The 22,592-nt window shown below is 48.6% G+C and overlaps 1 protein-coding gene across 2 annotated transcripts in view; it reads left to right on the forward strand.

Annotated features, from left to right (window-relative positions):
- LOC142818037 (voltage-gated delayed rectifier potassium channel KCNH8-like) overlaps positions 1-22,592 on the forward strand; it is a 366,747-nt gene that overhangs the window by 329,955 nt on the left and 14,200 nt on the right. For both annotated transcript variants that reach the window (XM_075896227.1, XM_075896232.1), the window contains one exon: positions 9,748-9,908. In XM_075896227.1, the coding sequence (XP_075752342.1) occupies positions 9,748-9,908 (161 nt within the window). The remainder of the gene's footprint in view (positions 1-9,747; positions 9,909-22,592) is intronic.

Raw genomic sequence — 22,592 nt, forward strand, 5'->3', positions numbered from 1 at the left:
TACACATGCAAAGCAGAAAATTAATTTGCATAAAACAAAAGTAATGTACAACAACCACGGAAGAGAACAGCCCTTCGAAATAAGTATTAGTGCACTTGAGGTTGTAAAAGACTACGTCTACTTAGGACAAGTAATAACCGTGGAGCAGAACCACAAGATTGAAGCAACTAGAAGAATAAGAATGAGGTGGAGCACATTTGGCAAGCACTCTCAAATCATGACTGGTATATTGCCACTATCCCTCAAGAGGAACGTATATAACAGCTGTATCTTGCCGGTACTTAGCTACGGAGCAGAAACCTGGAGGCTTACAAAGAGGGTTCAGCTTAAATTGGGGACGACGCAGCGAGCAATGGAAAGAAAAATGGTAGGTGTAACCTTAAGAGACAAGAAGAAAGCAGAGTGGATTAGGGAACAAACGGGGGTTAAGGATATCATAGCTGAAATCAAGAAGAAGAAATGTACATGGGCCGGACATGTAGCATGTAGACAGGATAACCGCTGGTCGTTAAGGGTAACTAACTGGATTCCCAGAGAAGGCAAGTGGGTTAGGGGTAGACAGAAGGTTAGGGGGGCAGATGCGATTAAGAAGTTTGCGAGTATAAATTGGTAGCAGCAAGCAGAGGGCCGAGTTGACTGGTGGAACATGGGAGAGGCTTTTGTCTTGCAGTGGACGTAGTCATGATGATGATGACGACGACGATGACGATGATGATGATGATGATGATGACGACGACGACGACGACGATGATGATGATGATGATGATGATGATGATGATGATGATGATGACGACGACGACGACGACGACGATGGAAACAAAAAGCGGAGGGAGGTAGGGGCATGATTGAACATAATCACCTTCCTATCCCTTCGTATACGTCAATGCACGTACACGTTCGTCTGCGAAGGTTATCGCACGGGTACGGACTCTGGTTTTTTGTCACGCGGATTATTCGCCTATCGTTACGCTAGTAAGCCAACCACGAACAAACAAATGAAGAGGATGGCTGCTGATAGCGCATCGATTGATAAATGCTCCGGCCGTCTTGGCCGAGAAGGGAACCGAAACCGAGACGTATAGTACTCAGCAGAAGATTGCCGTAGTATTATCTCACAATGACTAAAAGAAAAAGAGTTCTGCGACAGTGTTAGCCAATAATGGTGCAATTTATCAGCATGCAGAAACATTGTGAATAATAAGCTGTCCGACACACCACTATACAGCATACACCGTCCGTTCGATAAAGAGTGTCACTCGCAGGATAAGTCGCCATCGAGCCGAGCCCCTCGGTAATCTAATGAGCCCCTTCTGACACCTCGCCACGGAGTGAAACCGGAAACCGTATTTGCCTGGACATAAACGCGCCAGACCGATGCGGCACATCGACTGAGTCGGATTCTTTGTCGAACGCCGGGCTGCCCTTTGTGAATGGCCGTCTTAGGCCCTGACGTTTAACGAGAGCTGGAAAGCGTAGGTGACGGTCTACGCTCGTGTGTCCGCAGAAGGATCGTAATGAAAATCGAGCGGTACTTTCGCTCGCTTCAGTCGGCAGTGACTCCGGGCAGCAGCTTTGGTAGGATTGTTTCATTCGGCGTTTTTGCTTCCTGCTTCAGTCTTTCTTAATGGTCGTGGTCATTGCTGCCCTTGAGCTAGTTCTACCTTAGAGTCTGCAGCGTAGTTCTTTTTTTTTTTTTCTGGTGTCCAACGCCACTCATGTCTCGCGAAACACAAGCATCTAACCGCTTCAAGCGCAGTGGCGTACACATGGGGCGACGCATCATACCCGTTCCACCCCCCACCCCCTTCTCTTTTCTTTTATTTTTATGTATTTATTTATTTATTTTTTTCGCTTTTGAGTGTTTTATGCGTCACACACACTTGTAGTTGTGAAATGTTCTGTACCTTCAGCGCTTCCGTATTTCTCCGTCCTCAAAGAAAGCGCGAAATAGTTTTAAAGTATTGTAAACAATTACGTGATGAGAAATCTAATGGCAGCATGCCATTTTCTTGTGATTCGTTCGAGATACACTTTTTTCAGCACCGATAGTATGCGCGCTTTATTATGAATAATTAAGGCTATGACCCAATTTTTTTTCCTGTAGTCTTGTATGTACCTTTTCACATACCTGATAAACTCGGTAAACAGGGGCAGTGCCGGTTTTTTTGGGGGGGGGTAGGGGGGAGGCAATGACGACAATTGTGTTCCTTCAGGAGAGAGGGAGGGGGCAGGAAGGCACAGAACATATGCGCTGTGTTATGACTATGCTTGATCTTGGGGGGGGGGGGGGCAAGCGTGGGGGGGCAGGCGAAAAGGGGGGGGGGGGCTCCAGCCCACTCGTGCCCCCCGCTGGAACCACCGACGTCGGTAAATAATCAACTTCGGCTAGTTGGTTATTCACTGCTTGGCGTTAAAGAAAACTGAACTACAAACAACGCAGACTCCGCAACTTTCGCGCTTGTTCGGGCGGTCGACTCTTTCTCTTAATCTGTTAAGCCGAGCTTTTTTATGTCTTGTCAAAGAATGCAAAACCATAGGCGTGCACATGGGGGAGAGGGTGTGCGGCCGCCTCCCCCCCCCCATTTCTCCTAAGAGGGGGAAGGCGCTCACTAAGTCTGCCCCTTACGATTGTTATAGTCCAAGCACAGAACGACGACAAAAGGCCAAGAAGACGAGCGCTTTTGTCTTTGTTTGTCCTTTAGTCACCGTTCTGAGGTCGCGCTATTACAGTCATCATGGCCTATATATACCAACTAGCCCAAACGGCCACGCTTCTCTTCCCTTTACATTGACTTAACAGGGAGGGGGTGCTGCGATCAACCTGCACTTCCCCCTCTCCCCCCCGGGAAGAGAAACCCTGCTCACGCCTACGTGCCAAACTAGACAAAAAACAGAACAAATGTGTGTGTACGCGTGTGTGTGTGTGTGTGTGTGTGTGTGTGTTTGTGTGTGCGCGCGTGTGTGTGTGTGTTTGTGCGTATGCGTGTGCGTGCGTGCGTGCGTGTGTTTGTGCGTATGCGTGTGCGTGCGTGCGTGTCTGTGTGTGTGTGTGTGTGTGTGTGTTTGTGTGTTTGTGTGTTTGTGCGTATGCGTGTGCGTGCGTGTGTGTGTGTGTGTGTGTGCGTGTGCGTGTGTGTGTGTGTGTGTGTGTGTGCGTGTGCGTGTGTGTGTGTGTGTGTGTATGTGTGTGTATGTGTGTGTGTGTGTGTTCACCAGCTCACGCGGTCACGTATGGTCTACGGCAGTTCCTTCTTTATCTTACTCAGCATCTCATTATTAGTGAACGAGAAAGCCATCTCTCCATTCTCCTGTTAGGTTCTCTCGCGCGTCGAAGGTACCAATTTCGTCAGCGGCATCACGGGCTGTCTCCGTTTCACCTGAGACGATCCGGCACAGCTATCGTCCTCAGGGTGCAGGAAGGCACCGCACGCACAGCTTTCTCGAGGCCTCCATCACGCCATCTCTCTCGCTCTCCGCATAATCTCTCCTATACACATATACACGTTACCCGCCCTGTACGTACACTCAGAGACGCGGCGCCGTTTCTCATTATTTCGCTAACACGACACGCTGAGGCAAGAGGACGATGACAAGAGAAGGTAAACAACGGTAGACAGTCTTTGCATACCTTTTCATCGGATGGAACAAGAGGCACCGCACGTCGGCGTCTGAGCTCGGTCTCGTTTGAAGTGTGCAGCACTGTGAAGCCTATACGTAAAACACGCGCCATGTCCCCGAGTTTGCTAGCCCTTTCGCGCGCCTCTTCTTGCCCCACTGTTTCCTATTCAGCATTTACGCCTATTCCTGTTCAGTCCTTATACACATTTTTCACGCGTTTGTGATATATATTCTATAATTCATGATATTGGCAGCTCAACACCGTAATAGTAAGAAAACGTGTGGAATGATGCAAACGTACCCGTGATAACTCAGCGAGGAACAGGCCAATTTAGTGAGAGTGAATATAACGATAAGTTTTTTTTTATTGCTTGAAATTTCGCTCATGCAAACGTTGCTGCTAGGCAAATCTTGAAACGAAAATTAGTCGTATATAGACCGTGAGTTACTTTTCTCGGAGCTGGGAAGTGTAGCATGTGAGAACAGTGCTATTTCGTTCATCTGAAGGAACACGATGGAACTTATTTATTTATTTATTTATTTGTTTATTTATTTATTATTTTGACTTGAACCGGTTGAAAAGACTGGCCCTTTGATGAGAGCCCTAAAAACAACAAACTGTTACCGTTTAGCCGAAAATCCGACGGGATGAAGCGATAGCAACATGTCACACAGCCACGCGTAGAAATATTCCAAGCGGAGTAGGTCGTGTAAACATTTGCTCACTAATCATATTGCCGCGCCCGAAACAAAGAACGAAGACGATGTGCGCGCCAACAGCTCGTGAAAAGGGGGACTGAAGAAGACGACGAGCTTTCGTTTTGCTCGCCTGCTCTTGGCTCCTGCACAAAAACACACGCCGTTGGTTCTCGGACTCAACGTCTCGGTGGACTGCTTACGTTGAACCGCGACAATATTAAGAAGCATTTAACGTACCCTCTGAAAAAAAAAACGTAAAACAGGGCTTTCTGGATGACACTAAACACGTGCTGTCGCAACGCTGACATGCAAAAGAGCTTTAGCAGCCATGGGAGAACGTTTCTTGTTGCATCGCGCGCCAATGCGCCCTTCTAACTTGAGAAAATGCATAAGACCTAAAATTATACGCGCGCGTAGAGACTGCGTCACGCAGAGCCAACTGTGAACAAGTTTAAGCCGGAGTCGACACTGTAGCCGCATGTAACGTGCAAGATGAAGCATACATGTGCTTCAATGACGCTTGCACTCGTTATCTGCGCTGCCAACTCATCTAATTTCCAGCATGTACTTTCCGCGATTCGTTGACCGTTTTAATAACGGTCGGAAAACTTGGCTTAAAGGCTATAAAACTCCTTCAGTGCACGCAACTTCGTGGTTAGACTCCTGTGTTTACGTGGTGTTTTAATGCGAAAATTCCGACGTTTAGGTGCTCTTCAACGAACTTCTCACGTTCGTCAAAAAGTGCTTCACTACACGGTGTTGTAACAATACAACAATGTTGTTTTGAGATTCTAAAACTCATTAAGCAATCAATGTCATAGTATTGGTTGAAGTCACAGGACACCCCGAAAAGCAAGAGAATGTGCATACAATACAATGTGAATACAGATGTGTACCACAGCGAAAAAGCTCCGAGATAATTTTGACCATGTGGCGTCTCTTAAGGTAGGCTTGTATTATGACACGAGGGTGCGTTTTCATTAAGTATTCATCTCATTCTCATGGAACCCAGTGCCGCTGCCATAAGATCTAACCAGCTGCTTCGCTCTACAATGATAACAGCCACGAATTCACCACGACCGTCGCGCTAAGCAATTTATACACAAAACCACTACACCTTTCCGCATACCACCGCGTGGAGCCAGACAACCTACCAGTAATTTCCTAATTACGAAGTAGCGGTTGAAAGATAAGACAAGCGTATAGTTCGTCAACCTAAAAGGCTGCATGGGTCAGCATCACTGGGGGGGAAAATGAAGAGCGAAAGAAGGTAGAGGAAAGGAGACTACAATTGAGAAAAATTAGTCCGCAACATCGAGTGCTAGGCCGGTGCACGTCCCCACCAATTATATACCACTGGGTGCCCGGCGGCACTGGCGTTCTAACGCAGTACCTCGCACGTTGGAGGCGGACGCTCTAACTTTACTCGACCACTGCTGCAGTCGAAATACCTCTATGTATGTACATCATGGCATCCTTGGCTACACCTTCGGACCCGCTCGCCGAATTCCGTGCCGACCGGTTGTGCCCCCGCGATCTCCGACGACAGCGCAGCTCTGGCCTGGCTCGCCCTACGTCATTTCCTGACGCCGACAAGAGGTCTCGCCGAGTGGTGCCCCGTCCTCGGACTCCTGCGACCGTGCCCATCTTTTCTATCTTCTCTTTACTTCCTTGTGTCGCTGTCCTTGCGCCTCGCTCTCTCCTAACACTCTCTCTATCTCTATACCTTTTAATCCTATCCTTTTAATCCCTGCTTACCCCCACTTCTCGTGAGATACTGTTGAGGTGTCCTCCCCCTTGAGAGACAGTTACGAGGCTCACTTTTCTCTTCCTTTCATTTGAAATAACTTCCCCTCTACACCTCCCTAAAACCAGAAGGGTAGGAAAGCAGTGTTTCACACAACCATGTTCACATACAAAAAAAACTTGAGCATTGTTATTGACGTGTGAACGTTGCTTTTGCGAAAAGAAACTTTCATGTGTAAGTTTTACACAGCCGAAACATTACCTATAGGCACCAACATTTCCTAGAACACACTTGATTTTTAAAAAATGGAAATAAAAATGAATACAGTGGAAGAGCATGGAAGTTGACCAGTTTGAAATAACTGCTATATGTGCTACTCTGCACGGGGTAAATGGATGTGGGAGATTAAAGCAAATGTAACGAATGTGAGTGACAGAGCGGTAGAGGCCCCTTCAACCGGAATCGGGCATGAACGCATGCTGCACAGTTTTGTGCGCTCGCACAGCCATGTCGGCCAAGGCCGCGGCTGATGGAGAGACCTGGGTCCCAAGAGAGGAAGCGAGATGGGAAGGGAAAGACGACCGCGTAGACGACGACGACGACGTCCGCAAGCGACCGTCTGCGATCAGCAACTAGTCATGCATCTTTCGCCACCTTCCTTTTTTTTCCCCCTCGAGAAAGGAGAGACCGGGTCCTCCATCCTCGGCCATACAGCTTCGCAATGGGTGCCGGCAACCAACTCCCCAGGGGTGCCTCGTCGCCAATGACCATCGGTGTCAGGCCACTGGATCAAGGCTGCACATGTCTGGTTTGACTCTTTTCCCCTATTCAAAGCGATGTCTCGCTTCTCGAGAAGCTGGGAGTGCATATAGTAGTTATATTACAACGCTTTCATAACAACCACTCTTTAAGTGTTCCAGGACCAACTCTGCGTAACAAGGTCGTTTTGGGGTTCGTTTCTTTTTTTTTTCCTGCCCCACAATCGCGCCTGTCATTGATTTCTCGCTCGCGAAACTCATCGTCTCCGATGTCGCTCTTGAAAGCGGAGCCTTGTCACGTCTCCTGAAGCGAGCCTGCCTTTCTTCCCCGACACCCATCAAGCTCAATTTCCGTTATTCCTCGTCTCTCGCTGTCGTCCAGTAACCGGATCATCTTCGCCTTTCCAACTCTCGCTGGCCTCGTCCCCCATGGGGACCGTGCTACTCGTACGTGGTCGTCCACAACGCTCTTCATTATTTTGTCTTTTGTATTTTTTCACTTATCCTAAGCACAACTGATGCCTTTCAGGTTTCTCCGCCTGTATCGTTTTCGTTTATTGCATTGTGGGAGATAGTATTTCAAAGATTAGTTCGTTGCTTTAGATGCTGAATTCACGCAGTTTATGGAATCGCAGGTGAAAAATGGAGGAATAAAAAGGCAGATATGTGCAACGTTGAGCATCAACATATTTTCCAGACTTTTAAGTCTAACCTCAGATTTTTTATACCTATCTATCTATCTATCTATCGATCTATCCATCCTCTAGATTACTATACCTGATTGGGGATAGAAAAGAAGTGGAACCAGAAAAACGTTAGCCCAAGTGTAACGAGTATGTGTGTGCAACAGTGGTACTTTTATCAAGCCACCGTCGCCAGAGTCTGCCAGACACTCGCCGCTCGGGATTAAACGCGAAGGTCACAAAACTGTTTCACTACAGAACGCAGACTACATCGCCCCGTAAAGTCGACGGCCCGCTAACTATAACAACGTTCTGTTACATCTTTATGCGTCAGAGTGCCAAGAACCGCAAGGCAACGAGTGACATTGCCCACATTCATTTTTCTCACGCCATGTTCTCTCTTTGTCCCACGAAACTGAGCGACCGCCTTGATTAATTAATGACCCTGCCTACTGTTTTACCGACTCCCTGCTATACTGAATGTTTGATGTGATGTTTCCTTTCAGTTCAAATGGGATGTGAGGTATATGCGTAATACACCTTCCGCAGAAGTACCATCACAGTTTCATCTACCAGCGGAAGTGAACTATAGCAACAAAGCCGTCATGACTAGCACTTTTCTTCTAGGACTTCTATCTGTTTAACGGCCGCAGTGTCTCACTGTATATGGCGGCTTGTTTATTTTCTCGACAAGCTGATGATCCTCCGGTAACGGCGAGCAATAAGCGAATTCACTACAGGTTATTCATGGGCGCACGCAAGGAGACACGCGCTAAGTGAAGTGCGGCATGCTATACTGCATTTCTCTGACGTTCTCAGTCCGCGCACTATTGTTCGTGTCATCCCAGGAGCTCATCCTTTCGTTCTCGTAAATGTTTCGCGCGACCATGTCCCAGACGAGGTGGCGACACAGCGAGCTTAATATTACATCCAAAGCAGCTACAGCGTACGCGAACATTCACTCAGTCCCCACACTAGCGCGCACACACGAGAACACGCATATTACAGCCACAGCCTGGCGCCCCCGTGAGAACAGTCATCAAGCTGCATCATCACCCGCCTAAGACAAGGCAACCCGTTTTAGCAATGCACGGATGGCGACATCAGCAACGTCGACCTGGTGGTATGAATAATCGCGACGAAGGAAGCAACACTAAAAATTTACCCCCAAGACCGGCAGTGTATCACCGATGTGCTAAGCTGGTCATATTCGTAGTTGCATGCTCCACAATGTGCGGTGTGCCTTTCTTTTTCTATTTACATAGCTGAACTTCTGCGTCTTTGAGCTGTATAGTTTTGTTAGAGGCGTCGCGCTGCTATTTAAGCGCTGTCCAAGGTCGCCAGAGGGCACAACGTAAATTTTACGGCAATGGCCTGTTACGAATTCACACCACTGGTCGCTTTCATCTTGGTCCTGGTGTCTTCGTTGCGGTGGAATGACGTCCCAGTGGAATGTCGAAATTGTTTGCGAAACACAACAAGAGAGCACGCCAGGAGAGGGGGAGGGGTTGCCATTGTGGCGGTTTCTTGGCATCGTACACGAGCATTACCAAGGCAAAATGTTTGTGCTTTCCGCTTGCTATGCCTCCTTAGCAGGACCCAAAAAGCATGATTTTCGTAAGCAGAGTACCAAATAAATATCAGACGGGAATATTTGCTTTCTAAAAAAAAAAGACAGCGCCAGATCATGTCAGTCAGGTCACCAATTTCGGTTGCAAATTTTATCCACATCAACAACAATTTAAAAACGATAAGCCTCATTAATGGAGTACGACATTAGAGTCTTTCATAGGCTGTGCAATTGAGCCAGTAAAAAAGTATACACGATCGTTGCAAATGCAGAATTGAAGGTTTTAAGCCTTAGTTATCTGAAGTGAGGAGTATAGGTGCTTTAACACTCTATATTGAAGTCCCGCGTCTTTGATGACAACTTTATCAATAACTGATAGGGTTTAACGCCCCAGATTACGATATGATATTGAGGGACACCGTAATGGAGGCCTTCGGAAATTTTCACCATCTCGGCTTCTTTAACGTGGACCTAAATTTAAGTATACGGGCTTCGAGAACTTTCCCTTGCACCGAAAATCCTGTCGCCGCAACCAAGATTCGATCTCGCAATCTGTTTTCGCAGTTGGTTTACGTAAAGAACAGATAACATACAGAATACAAACCTTTCATCCCGCCACTTTGAGATATGTCCCTCATATCATTACGCTTTTCATTTTTTTTTTTCACGCAGACATCGGCCTCAACTTCCGCACGACCTTCGTAAACAAGAAGGGTGAGGTGGTGGCCAAGCCCAAGTCGGTGGCCCTCAACTACCTGCGCGGTTGGTTCATCGTAGACCTGCTGGCCGCGCTACCTTTCGACTTGCTCAACGCCGCTGGACTGTACAACAGGGTGAGAGACCACGCACACTGAACGACCGAGGAGTGCCTAAACAGCACCGCTGTATCGGTTGAAGATGATCGGTTGATCGAGGCTCCTGCTATCATTTTGTCATTTGTTGTGCTGTCAGAGATTTAAGAATGTTTCGTCTCAGCACCTTCGCGAAATGCAGAAAAGACCAATGCGTGAATTAATCGTTAATTCATGGAGACATAAACATGGAGTTAATCATGGAGACATAAACATCGACGCGTCAAAACTAATCTATTTCAGTCGATCTAGGTTAACACGTTACCGGCACTCTCAAGCACTTAATGAATGCACTTTTCATTCAAACTGCTTTAAATATTCATATTTCCCGCAAACCATAAGAAATTGGAACCAACTTAGCCCTTCTGTTACGAACACTTCATCTTTGAATGTGTTCTTAGATATGGTAGAAGCAAAGGTACACGCTGAGGAGTTTTTCTGGAAATTGTTGTTGTTTTTCTTTTCTTTTGTCCTCTTGTAATTCGTATGCAAGCTCTGTATATTGATAACGTGATTGCATCATTGTACATTTTGTCTTTATAGTTGTAATTCGTAGTTTTGCAGAGATTTGTACCCTCACCTTGCTTATTGCTACTACTGCTTCTCATGTATCGATTGCTTATTGTTTTGCATGCTAGAAATGATTGCTTCGTGTTTCCTTTCTGTATCATATGTATGCCCTCCCTGCAATGATCTCCTTGTGAGAGCGGCAGTATTTTTAAATAAATAAATAAAAAAGAATCAAACAGTAAATAATGGCACGAAACCATTGAAAGTAAAGTCGGAAGCGCAGTAGGGATAATGCTATCACTAACGCACTACTGATATTGTCACGGGTTCGTGACTTGGGCGAATGGAGCAGGGACCGTGCACCCGCCGGCCAGTGCCATGCTCCGAGAAAAACCGACATGCGGCGCAGCCCCCGACCAGACAAGTTGGGGATGCGCCACGCGTATATAGCACTGTCGAACATGCTGTCTGTAACGTAAATCGAAGAAAAGGCCCATTTTATACACCACGAAAGTAAGACAAGACGAGTGCCTTGTCTTGTATTACTTTAGTGATGCTTTTAAACTGCACATTTGCTTTCAAGGTGTTTCACCAACTATATAGCCTCCGAAGGAGATCTTCGAATGGGACGTAAATTTACACCGTGCAACGCCAAATATACTTACCAACGTAAGCTTAGCAAAGTTTATTCCCAGTTGCATGAACAGAGCCTTGATATCAGTGCCTCCATTATTAAAGGCACTGGTAATGGTCAGTTATTCATAAGCTTATAGCAATATCACTAGCCCAGATTCCAATAGTACAGATTATACCGTGAGTAGCGGATCAGTGAAAGTGCAAATAGTGATCGTTCTTGTAGGGCCACTTGGTGAATGTTATTAATATCTAAGCATTGATTATGTCATCGAATGAAATGCCGTTGATACTTTGTGGTTTGTTGTTGACAGTAATATAGAACTATCGACGCAATGAATAGTCTATTACCGCGGTAGCTTGCAACACTAATTTAAAACTAGTCGCGTTCAGAATTTAGATGATTAATCCAACAGATTACGCCGAAGTTTTTTTTTCTTTTTTAATTTTTTTGAGTATATGTTTTGTTTTAACTTGCTTGCAGTGAAGAGGCTTATGTCTCCTTGACTACTTATTTCTCTTAGCCTAAAAAATGGAAAGTGAAAATGAAATGAAAAGAAATGAAATGAAATGAAAACTAAAAAGAAACGCACAAAATGACAATCGAAAATACCAAAAATAAGTAAACAGCAATGTGTTTACTTACTTCCAGTTAGCGTCTGGTGTCCGAAATAACTGAACAGTGTATTGACCTTCCTGGACTTGATCGGCTGGCGTCATGGAACTTACACGTCAAATCTTTTCATCAGCATTTCTTGTCACTGAGGTGCCAGCGCACAAGCGCATTAAATAAAGAAGCGAAATCAGCCGCCCTCCATTATTATTACTTTATTTTCCTACCGCTAGATCTCGCACAGACGTCGCAATAAACTGCCCCGAGGCACAAACCTGAATGCTTTGCCCGCGTCAATCCCCCAACACGGCTGCAGTATACGCACACCGGCCAGAAATAGCTAGCGTCACGATAGCGGCTTTGTCATATCCTGCGAGTGACTTCCGACTTTGCGAGCTGTCCTGCGGAAAGGACAGAAATAAAACAAAAAAACGCAACGTTGGTCACGACAGCCGGTCATTAGCCCGAGGTCCAGCGCTGATAAGCTGGCCGAAGAAAAATCTGAGCCCAAAGAAGTATCTTCTAAGAAAGGCTCGGTGGAAAGAAATGCGGTAGGGGGGAAAAGGATAGATTCTAGGAACGGCACAGATGGCGCCGAAGCTGTCACCGCTGGTGCGGAAGAAAGGAACAGTCGTAGAGGAGACGACGGTGCCGTCCCGAACACAAGGCGCTGTGAATCGCAGCCGGTGTAGAGGCTCACATACGACGAGCGGAAATTGAGGCGGCGCGTATACACACGCTGCACTCGCTCCGCGGTCGAAACGCTCGGCAATCTTATACACGGACGTGTCTCGGGTGCGCGCTTGAGCAGCTGGAACGACGTCGAGCACTGCAGCCGACGATGTCTGCTCGCTCGTTCGAGCCACCGCGCAATTCGAGTACGGCACCGCGCTGGTAAGGGGGCGTACGGATAAATGAAACGACTGGATACGAGGCTCCATCGCGAACACCTACACCCCGTCCTGTCTTGCCTTCCCTTTTTTCCCGTGGACCACCAGATAGCTTGTTATGTAGCCTGCTACATGGCAAGCTTGTATGTGTGCTGTCGTAAATGTCATTGCGTGAGTTCAAACACGGTTACGACGGCACACATGGAAACTTGCTGATGTGTAGCAAACCACATAGCACGTATACACACAGATAACCGATCTGCCGTGTTCTATAAACGCCACGTGCTCATTCACAACGTGATATGATACCCCACCCGACAAACATGCGAGAACACTCTATTCTCAAATCTAACAGTGTACAAAGAATCTTCGCGTCTTTTTCTAGCATTCGCGAGTATATAGTGTTTGTTCTTTTAGACGTGTAATGACATATTCCGAGAAGATTACGAAAATCATGGGTATCTTGTGCTTTGCGTTTAAGAGTTGAACGCGATGGCGACATCCTGTCCCTAGAGCGTGCTTCAAACGTTTAGTGCACGAAATGTTTTCGAATTTGTCATGCCCCCATCACGTGGCCTTAGGGAAATCGGCGCAGTAACGTGTGTGCTTCTTCTAGTGATTGACCGGCTTTAAACCATGAATTCATTGTGATAATCGCGTGTTCTGACGCCCGATGGCACTGTACGCTTGTACCACGTAATATTAATGCAACTTTTCAAGGTTTTTAATGAAGCATGTGTACAGGATGCGTTTATTTGTATAGCATGAAAGTTACGCTCACTGCATTTCCAAGCAGAGTAAGGTATTTTCGCTGTATTCACAAGGAGACTCGTGGCCGTGTGGCAGGACATCCACTTGCCCGACAAACGACCCGGATTTGATCCCCACTTTCACCCAAAAGCTTTCTATCAGTTCTTTTTTTTTTAATTTAGGTCACGCATAAGATGACTTATCGTTCACAACCAACGAACACTGACGCTAACACCTACACCGACGCCGACGCCGGAATGTCTTCGTAACGAGCTCTCTAACGCTATCGCGTGAACATATATGTTCAGGCAGCGTAGTCATTCGCCTCGCTCGCCAGGCTAAAATCATGCGGTTACCACAGTCTACCGCCATCACGGTTTCGGGCCTCGGCCACCCAAAATCTAGGCGCCCCGTCACCAACTATCAAAACAAATATTGTTCGAGCGCATACGTATTTGAGTGTGTGCACAATCCAGTAAAGAGAAAAAATGGAGGATACGCGTACTCTGGCACAACTATTGAAGTCTTCTAGCACATCTTCAGCTTGGACACGACTGCGGTCATCGAACACAAAAAAATATACTTAGGGACTACATGAAAAATCTCTCATGCGAATTTTCGGAAGTCTTTCTATCAATCGAATACAGATAGATTCTCTCTTACGGCAGTTTACTTATCGTTTACTACAATGTGCGTAGACTGTCTCAAAACAGTTAGTTCGAAAGTCCACGAACCCCGATAGAACAAAGCAAACATACTTCTTCACGACTTCATTCCACAGAATGTGAATTTTATGTAGTGAGAAAAAAGCTTGTGTAAAAGTGGTTTTGAGAGGGAATGTGCGCATATCTATCAAAACGCACAACTGTACACAGATGGATCACTGTGGTGGATGGTACGTGGCCATCCTACGCTTGAGAACTCGATGGTAAAAGAACGGCACTATGCCTGTTAGATGGGTTTCTGAGCCGCCATATTGGCCTGTCCACCTTGGCGTTATTTATCTTGAAAAACTAAACTAACAATGTTACGGTGAACGTATACGTACAAAAGTGGTTAGGGTTGGTGCATTCAACGTTTTCTCACCTTATCAATTCACGTCACGGGATACAATTTTTAAATGTTTTTTTTTTCATTTAACAGCACAAGATCACAGTGCCCACACATCTTATGTAAAATAGTCTATACGAAGCGTGGGTGGATTCCGCATTGCATCGTTATAGCGCTGTGACCAACTGCGAACCTCGCACATCGTGGTTTTTCCCCAACAGCACTCTTTTTATGAACCTCAGTATAAGAGGAAACCGCGGATATTTTGCATTGCAAATTAGCGCTGGTTCCATGCATGACATTACCTCAACGGCACAGAAATAGTTCGCGTGCCGCGGCATTACGTGAGCTAAACAAGCGAAACCGCACACAGAACGAGCTCACGCGGGCTTGGAAATCGAGGATGCATACCTGTTGCGAAGGCTAAATCTAAAATAAACAACAAACACGCGAATCATACAGAGCCGGGAAAATAAAAGTTCTCTACGTTTAAAAAAAAAGAGGGGGTACGTCGACAAAGGCTAAGTCTTCTGTGGTGCGACGAGGCGCCAGAAAGAAAGAAAACGTACGAAATGAGGGGGGGGGGGGGGGGTGAACGGAGAACATCCGCATCATGCTCCCTACCTGGAATAGAGAATTCAAGATGCAACGGTTGCAAGAGTCCACCCAAACGCAGAGCAGCCCTCTCCCTCTACCTTACCCCTAAATAAATAACATTACGGTCCTGAAAACTGGGGAAAAGACGGGAACCTAGCACCCAGCAAACAAACAAACAGACAAGCAGGCAAACAAACGACTGATCGTAAACTTCGAGAAAAACTGAGAGCATGAGACATCCAGGTGAAAATGGGAAAGAAAAACAAAACTATGCGTGATTCCAGAGCCGTAGCGTCTTTCCAAGAGCGCCGGGTTCGTTTGCCGCTCAAACAAGTTCAGCGAGAGAGCACAGCATAGCGAGAGTGAGCTATAACAAAGCACCGAGAATGGTGGCTCCACTAGTGCAAGAAGAAGAAGAAGAAGAAGAAGAAACGGAAATCAATGATGGCCACCTCTCGGTGAAGCAAACATGGTTAATAAGAACAACGGCCACCAAAAAAGACGTTTTTATTGATAAAGAAGGGACGACAAACAAAACATACTGCAGCGAACGTTTCCAAGTCTTTTTCTGCCGCAACGCCCTGACAAGCCCTTTCTGAATTTCTCACCTAAAGAAGCAACGCAGCGTGCTGCCCAGTAAGGCGCCAACCAAGTTTTCCTTTTAAGTGATTCGATTATCAACCGCCTCTCGAAACAACCACGTCACCCTGTTAAGTTTACTCTTGCATCTAGCTAATACAGAGGGGGCGACGCGACGAGCATGTGTCGGTACACCCGCAAAACAGCGCGCGTATTCTAGTGCACATACTCATACGAACGCGCAGACGCAAACACGTCCGAGAACACACACACATGAACACACAGCCACGTGCAAAGATAATCCGAGAAACGCGACGACGGCTGGAGATCGAACTTAACGTCGTTACCTCCAATCAACGGAGAGAAAGCGTCGTGCTCTTGATATTGTAAACAAAAACGGTGAAGGAGACAGTCTAGAACCTCTTTTTCTCTCTCGTTCCGAATCGCAGAAGTAGTGAAGTCGCTAAGAGTCCGCTTTTGACGTGGGAAGTACTTAGTTCGATTCCCAGTGCGGCGCACTGTTTTTTTCTCGATGACCCCAACCGGCACTGTAGCTAGTCTTGGCATTCATTCCAAAAAGGGGCCGTTTCCTCTTTCCACTTTTCACATCGCTTTCCCTCTCCCCAACGATGCATCGCAGTGCTCGCTTGTGAGTTGGTGAAATTAGCGTATTTCTTAAGGTGAAGCCACTGTATACAGTTTGCAAGAGCTCCCTGCCTTTTTGCGGAACGTGAAAAGTATCTTACCGATTCCCCTGATTGGAATCCCTAAATTCGATGGGAGCATTTTACACTATCTATCTATCTATCTATCTATCTATCTATCTATCTATCTATCTATCTATCTATCTATCTTGTGGTAAAGCCTTTGAACAGTGGGTCATCCTCTTCAGCGCCTTCTAGTGGGTCGCCCTTTTTCTTAAGAAGAAGAGCAGCTCGTGCAGAGAGTCGATCCCCGCATTGACTGTCGCTGTCGTGAATCATCGCTGAGTGTCCGTCAATAAACCGCTTAACAATTTGGTGGAGAGTGCTGAGAGTGCTGTGCCCTTCAAACACCTTCGGTCAGCATTCGATGCCCTTGGAGCTTCGATCCCGTACCGTGCCTCCAACCATGTACCAAGACGCCGCCCAGCAAACCCTTCCTCCTACGTCGCCGCCATGTCCCGGTGTCCCCCGCATCCGCGACCCTCCTGTCTTCACCGGCGCGGATGGCACCGACGTCGAGGACTGGCTTGCCATGTACGAACGTGTGAGCGTCCCCAATCATTGGGATGAGGCAGCTAAACTAGGTAACCTGTTCTTCTACCTTGCGGGTGTGGCCGGAATGTGGTACAATAACCACGCATCTGATTTCCCAACTTGGTCCGCTTTTAAAACCGCTGTCGTCGACGTGTTCGGCCGCCCTGCTGTTCGTAAGCTGCAAGCTGAACAGCGTTTACGTGAACGAGCCCAGCAGACCGGTGAGTCCTTCACAAGTTATATCGAGGACATCCTTGACTTGTGCAAGAAAGTCGACCCGAACATGTCAGAGGCTGACAAAATCACGCATGTTCTAAAAGGCATCGCCGACGATGCCTTCACCATGCTCCTAGCAAAGAACCCCCGCACTGTAGCAGAAGTCATCATGTTATGCCAAAGTTACGACGAGCTGCGGCGGCAGCGCTTGATGACCCGTCGTCCGCCACCACGTGATGCTGATCTCTCGGCCTTGTCAGCAGTTCCAGACCACGCAACCTTGCTCGCCGAAATCAAGTCGTTCGTGCGTGAGGAAGTTGCCCGCCAGGTCTCTCTACTGGCTTTTGCTTCCCCACAACAAGCTCAACAGCCATCAAGTACACTTCTACCTCCGCTCCGCCGAGCCATTCAGCAGGAAATCGCGGAGGTCGTCCCTGAATACCACCAGCCACGTCCTGCATCTGTGCCACTCAGCTACGCCCAAGTTGTTGCCAGGCCGCCCCCACCGATTTCTGTCACTGTTCCGCTAAATTACACCGAAACCGTCGCGAGGCCCCAGGCCTTTGGAGAACCTGTCTCGCCTACATACGCCGGCGTCACCCACGTGCCCCGAGTGCCGCCTACCATGCACTCATATCAGCAGCCGGCTCGCCAATCGCGTTCTGCGACATGGATGCGACCAGCAAACCAATGGCGCACTGCTGATAATCGCCCCATCTGTTTTGCTTGCGGTTGCGTCGGTCATGTGGCACGATATTGCAATCGTGTGCAGCAACCGCAGGTCGCCTTCAACTTTCCCAGCCAGTCAAGACGCTCTTATGACCAACCGCCGCCTATGTCACCGTCGTCCCGCCCCGTTCCGTCTACCCGCCGTTCACCATCTCCACGACGTCGCTCACTGTCACCGATGCGGCCACGTCCACTCGAGGGCGACCAGGAAAACTAGTCGTCGCAGTCCACGAGGCAAGGGCTGCGACGCTGTCGAACTGCGGAAGCCCTCAGGAAAGCCCGTCGAACGTGATAGACGTGCTTGTGGATGGCGTTCGTGCATCTGCCCTTGTAGATACTGGAGCCGCCGTATCCGTGATGGACGAAAAACTTTGCCGATTACTGCGCAAAGTGACCACGCCGCTTTGCGGGCTCTCCCTCCGTACAGCCAGCGCCCAAAGAATTCACCCTACAGCGATGTGCACAGCCCGCCTTATGATTCAGGACGTGATGTATGCGGTCGAATTCATCATAATTTCTTCATGCTCTCACGACGTCATCCTAGGATGGGATTTTCTCTCCCGCCACGACGCCGTCATTCATTGCGCACCAGCAGAAATAGAACTCGCGCCATTCTCTTCTTTGACGCCGGCCGACAGTCCATCCGCTGCAAGCAAGTTACTCGTCAGAGACGACACTCAAGTGCCTGCAAACTCGTCCGTTGCGGTGTCGCTCTACTGCGCAAGCCTTTCTGACACCGCTGCACTCCTCTCGCCATCTCATCGTGTTTTCATAAGAAAAAGCTTGCTGGTTCCTTTCGCGACCGTCCAACTCACTCACGGCAGCACCACTATTTTTGTTGTGAACCCATCTCCGTACAGCGTTACGTTGGTGCGAGGAGAATGTCTCGGCAGCGTGGAACCCATCGAAGACGCGCAAGTTATGGATCAACCCGATGACATGCACTACCAAAGTTCCTGTACGCTTGGTGCTGTTTCGACATCTGCTTCATCATCCGATGATATATTCGGTCCCTGCATACCCGACGACCTTACGCAGGGCCAGCGTTCCCAGCTTTTGGGCCTGTTGGAAGAATTCCGCTCTTCTTTCGATGTCGCTCAACCTTCTCTCGGCCGCACATCCACCGTTACGCATCGCATCGACACAGGCGCACAGCCACCGCTGCGGCAACGTCCATATCGCGTATCTCCCACAGAACGCCGTGTAATCAACGAGCAAGTCGACGACATGCTTCGCCGCGATGTTATTCGCCCCTCTAGCAGCCCCTGGGCATCTCCTGTCGTTCTCGTCACGAAGAAGGACGGTTCTGTGCGGTTCTGTGTGGACTACCGACGCCTCAACAAGATCACTCGTAAGGACGTGTATCCACTACCGCGGGTAGATGACGCGATCGACAGCCTGCAAGGAGCAGAATTCTTTTCATCCCTTGATTTGCGCTCAGGGTACTGGCAAGTACCTATGGCTGAGGACGCTCGACCAAAGACCGCTTTTGTCACCCCCGACGGCTTGTACGAGTTTAACGTTATGCCGTTTGGGCTGTGCAATGCGCCCGCCACCTTTGAGCGCATGATGGATACAGTTCTGCGTGACCTGAAATGGCACACGTGCCTGTGCTACCTCGATGACGTCGTCGTTTTCGCTCCTGACTTCTCGACGCACCTTCAACGCCTTCGGCATGTTTTAACGCGTCTGAGAAACGCCACTCTGCAACTGAACCTAAAGAAGTGCCAATTTGCAGCTCGGCAGCTGACAATACTCGGCTACGTCGTGTCCAAGGACGGAATTCTCCCTGATCCAACCAAGCTTCGGGCCGTGACCGAGTTCCCCAAGCCGACATCCGTGAAGGAACTGCGCAGTTTCGTAGGACTGTGTTCCTACTTTCGCCGCTTCATTCGAAACTTCGCGACTATAATATCGCCGCTGACGAAGCTTCTCGGAAGTAACGGGCCTCTCCATTCGTGGTCATCACAGTGCGACGACGCTTTCAGAACACTTCGTCGTTTGTTGACGTCGCCTCCCATACTCCGCCACTACGACCCTACGGCCCCTACAGAGGTACACACGGATGCCAGTGGTGTCGGCCTCGGCGCTGTCCTTGCGCAGCGCAAACCAGGGTTCCCGGAATATGTCGTGGCGTACGCGAGCCGTACGCTTACTAAAGCCGAGACTAATTACACAGTCACCGAGAAAGAATGTTTGGCAATCGTCTGGGCCCTTGCAAAGTTCCGACCATATTTGTATGGTCGCCCATTTGATGTCGTCACCGACCACCACGCACTATGTTGGTTGTCGTCATTGAAAGATCCCTCAGGCCGTCTCGCCCGGTGGGCACTTCGCCTGCAAGACTATGACATCCGCGTGCTGTACCGCAATGGAAGGCAACATGCTGACGCCGACGCCCTGTCGCGCTCTCCCTTGCCTGACGACAATGCCAACAACTCAGTGTCTCACCTTGCCATTTCTTCGATTAGCATTCATGCTATTGCTACTGAACAGCGCAAGGATCAATGGATTGCCTCACTGATAGACTTGCTGACTGATCCATCCACTCCATCCACTCGCGCGTTGCGTCGTCAAGCCCACCATTTCGCCGTTCGCGACGACCTCCTCCATCGACGCAATTACAACGGTGACGGCCGCCAGTGGCTACTAGTCATACCTCGCAGTCTGCGCTCTGACATATGCGAATTATTTCATTCTGATCCGCAGTGTGCGCACTCCGGGGTATCGAAGACTTACCACCGCATTCGCCAACGGTACTTTTGGCGCGGCATGTACCGCTACGTGCAGAAATTCGTTCGCTCCTGCATAGAATGTCAGCGCCGCAAAACTTCAACGCACCTGTCGCCGGTAGGTCTGCAACCTCTACCTTGCCCTGCCAGGCCGTTTGGGCGCGTTGGCATCGATTTGTATGGGCCACTTCCACTAACGTCGGCTGGTAACCGCTGGGCCATTGTTGCTGTGGACCACCTCACGCGATACGCCGAAACGGCCGCTCTTCCCGCGGCTACAGCGAGCGATGTGGCTTCCTTTCTGCTCCAACGATTCATCCTGCGACACGGCCCACCCCAGGAACTGCTCAGTGACCGAGGCCGTGTCTTCCTGTCTGAAGTCGTTCAAGCCATTCTCAAAGAGTGCAACGTTGTTCACCGCAAAACTGCTGCTTACCACCCGCAGACGAATGGCCTCACAGAACGCTTCAACCGTACGCTGGGCGACATGCTCTCCAAATACGTCACCGCCGATCACACAAATTGGGATTCCATTCTACCCTTCGTCACCTACGCATATAATACCGCCCCTCAGAGCACTACTGGCTTTTCACCTTTCTTTTTATTATATGGAAGGCACCCGTCACACACCATCGACACGATACTTCCGTACAGGCCAGATCCGTCTGAGTGGGCACCTATTTCTGCTACAGCCAAGCTTGCTGAAGAATGTCGAGAGCTTGCAAAGACCTTTACTGCGCATGATCAAGAGCGGCAAAAAAGCATTCGCGCTGACGCCAGTACTACTGCACCCACATTCCTCCCTGGAGCGCTCGTCTGGCTCTCGATCCCTACTACTGCAACTGGCCTATCTTCAAAACTATTGCCTAAATACGAAGGCCCCTACCGTGTCGTCAAATGCACTTCCCCAGTCAACTACTTGATTGAACCCATCGAACAATCTTCGGACATGCGTCGTCGAGGACGCGACATTGTTAACGTGGAGCGCCTCAAGGCCTACCATGACCCGCTCATTGTAACCAGCTGTTAGGTCGCCAGGCGGCTCCCTTTTCGTACCCGGGGTAGTTGTGGTAAAGCCTTTGAACAGTGGGTCATCCTCTTCAGCGCCTTCTAGTGGGTCGCCCTTTTTCTTAAGAAGAAGAGCAGCTCGTGCAGAGAGTCGATCCCCGCATTGACTGTCGCTGTCGTGAATCATCGCTGAGTGTCCGTCAATAAACCGCTTAACAATCTATCTATCTATCTATCTATCTATCTATCTATCTATCTATCTATCTATCTATATATCTATCTATCTATCTATCTATCTATCTATCTATCTAAATGAATATCACCGAAAACGTGAAACCCAGGATCCGTATGGCCAGCCAAGCTTCGTTTGTACGGTGCGTCTGCAAACGAAGGTCACAGAAAACAAAAAGAAAAACCCGGGAGGGCTTTGGCTAGGGCGTTTAGTGATGATCGTGTTCGGCGCTTTCCCTTCACTTGTTCTCGCTATAGTGACTTGCTAGATAACTCGTCTAGAGTTTCCTTTATGTCTGGCGATTTTTTCGTGTGTGTGTGTGTGTGTGTGTGTGTGTGTGTGTGTGTGTGTGTGTGTGTGTGTGTGTGTGTGTGTGTGTTTGTGTGTGCGTGTGTGTGTATGTGCGTGTGAGCGTTCGTGTGTGTGTGTGTGTGTGTGCGTGTGTGTGTGTGCGTGTGTGTGCGCGTGCGCATGTGTGTTTGTGTGTGCGTGTGAGCGTTCGTGTGTGTGTGTGCGTGTGTGTGTGTGTGCGTGTGTGTGTGTGTGTGCGTGTGAGCGTTCGTGTGTGTGCGTGTGTGTGCGCGTGCGCATGTGTGTGCGTGTGCGTGTGCGTGTGTGTGTGTGTGTGTGTGTGTGTGTGTGTGTGTGTGTGTGTGTGTGTGTGTGTGTGTGTGTGTGTGTGTGTGTGTGTGTGTGTGTGTGATAAAGAGCGTTCGAGCCACCATTCGTTTCCTACTCTCATCTTGCATTTGTTGTTTTTCTCTCACCCAGTGTAGTCAGCACCGTTAAGCTAGACCTGGCAGCCCGACTAAGTGATAAGGCGGAAAGAACAAACACGAAGAGAGGTCTGGTGGGGTATGTAAGCGTAAAACCAATGGGCCGACACTGT

The sequence above is a fragment of the Rhipicephalus microplus genome, chromosome 1, assembly GCF_043290135.1.
Source record: "Rhipicephalus microplus isolate Deutch F79 chromosome 1, USDA_Rmic, whole genome shotgun sequence".
Classification (NCBI taxonomy): Eukaryota; Metazoa; Arthropoda; class Arachnida; order Ixodida; family Ixodidae; genus Rhipicephalus; species Rhipicephalus microplus.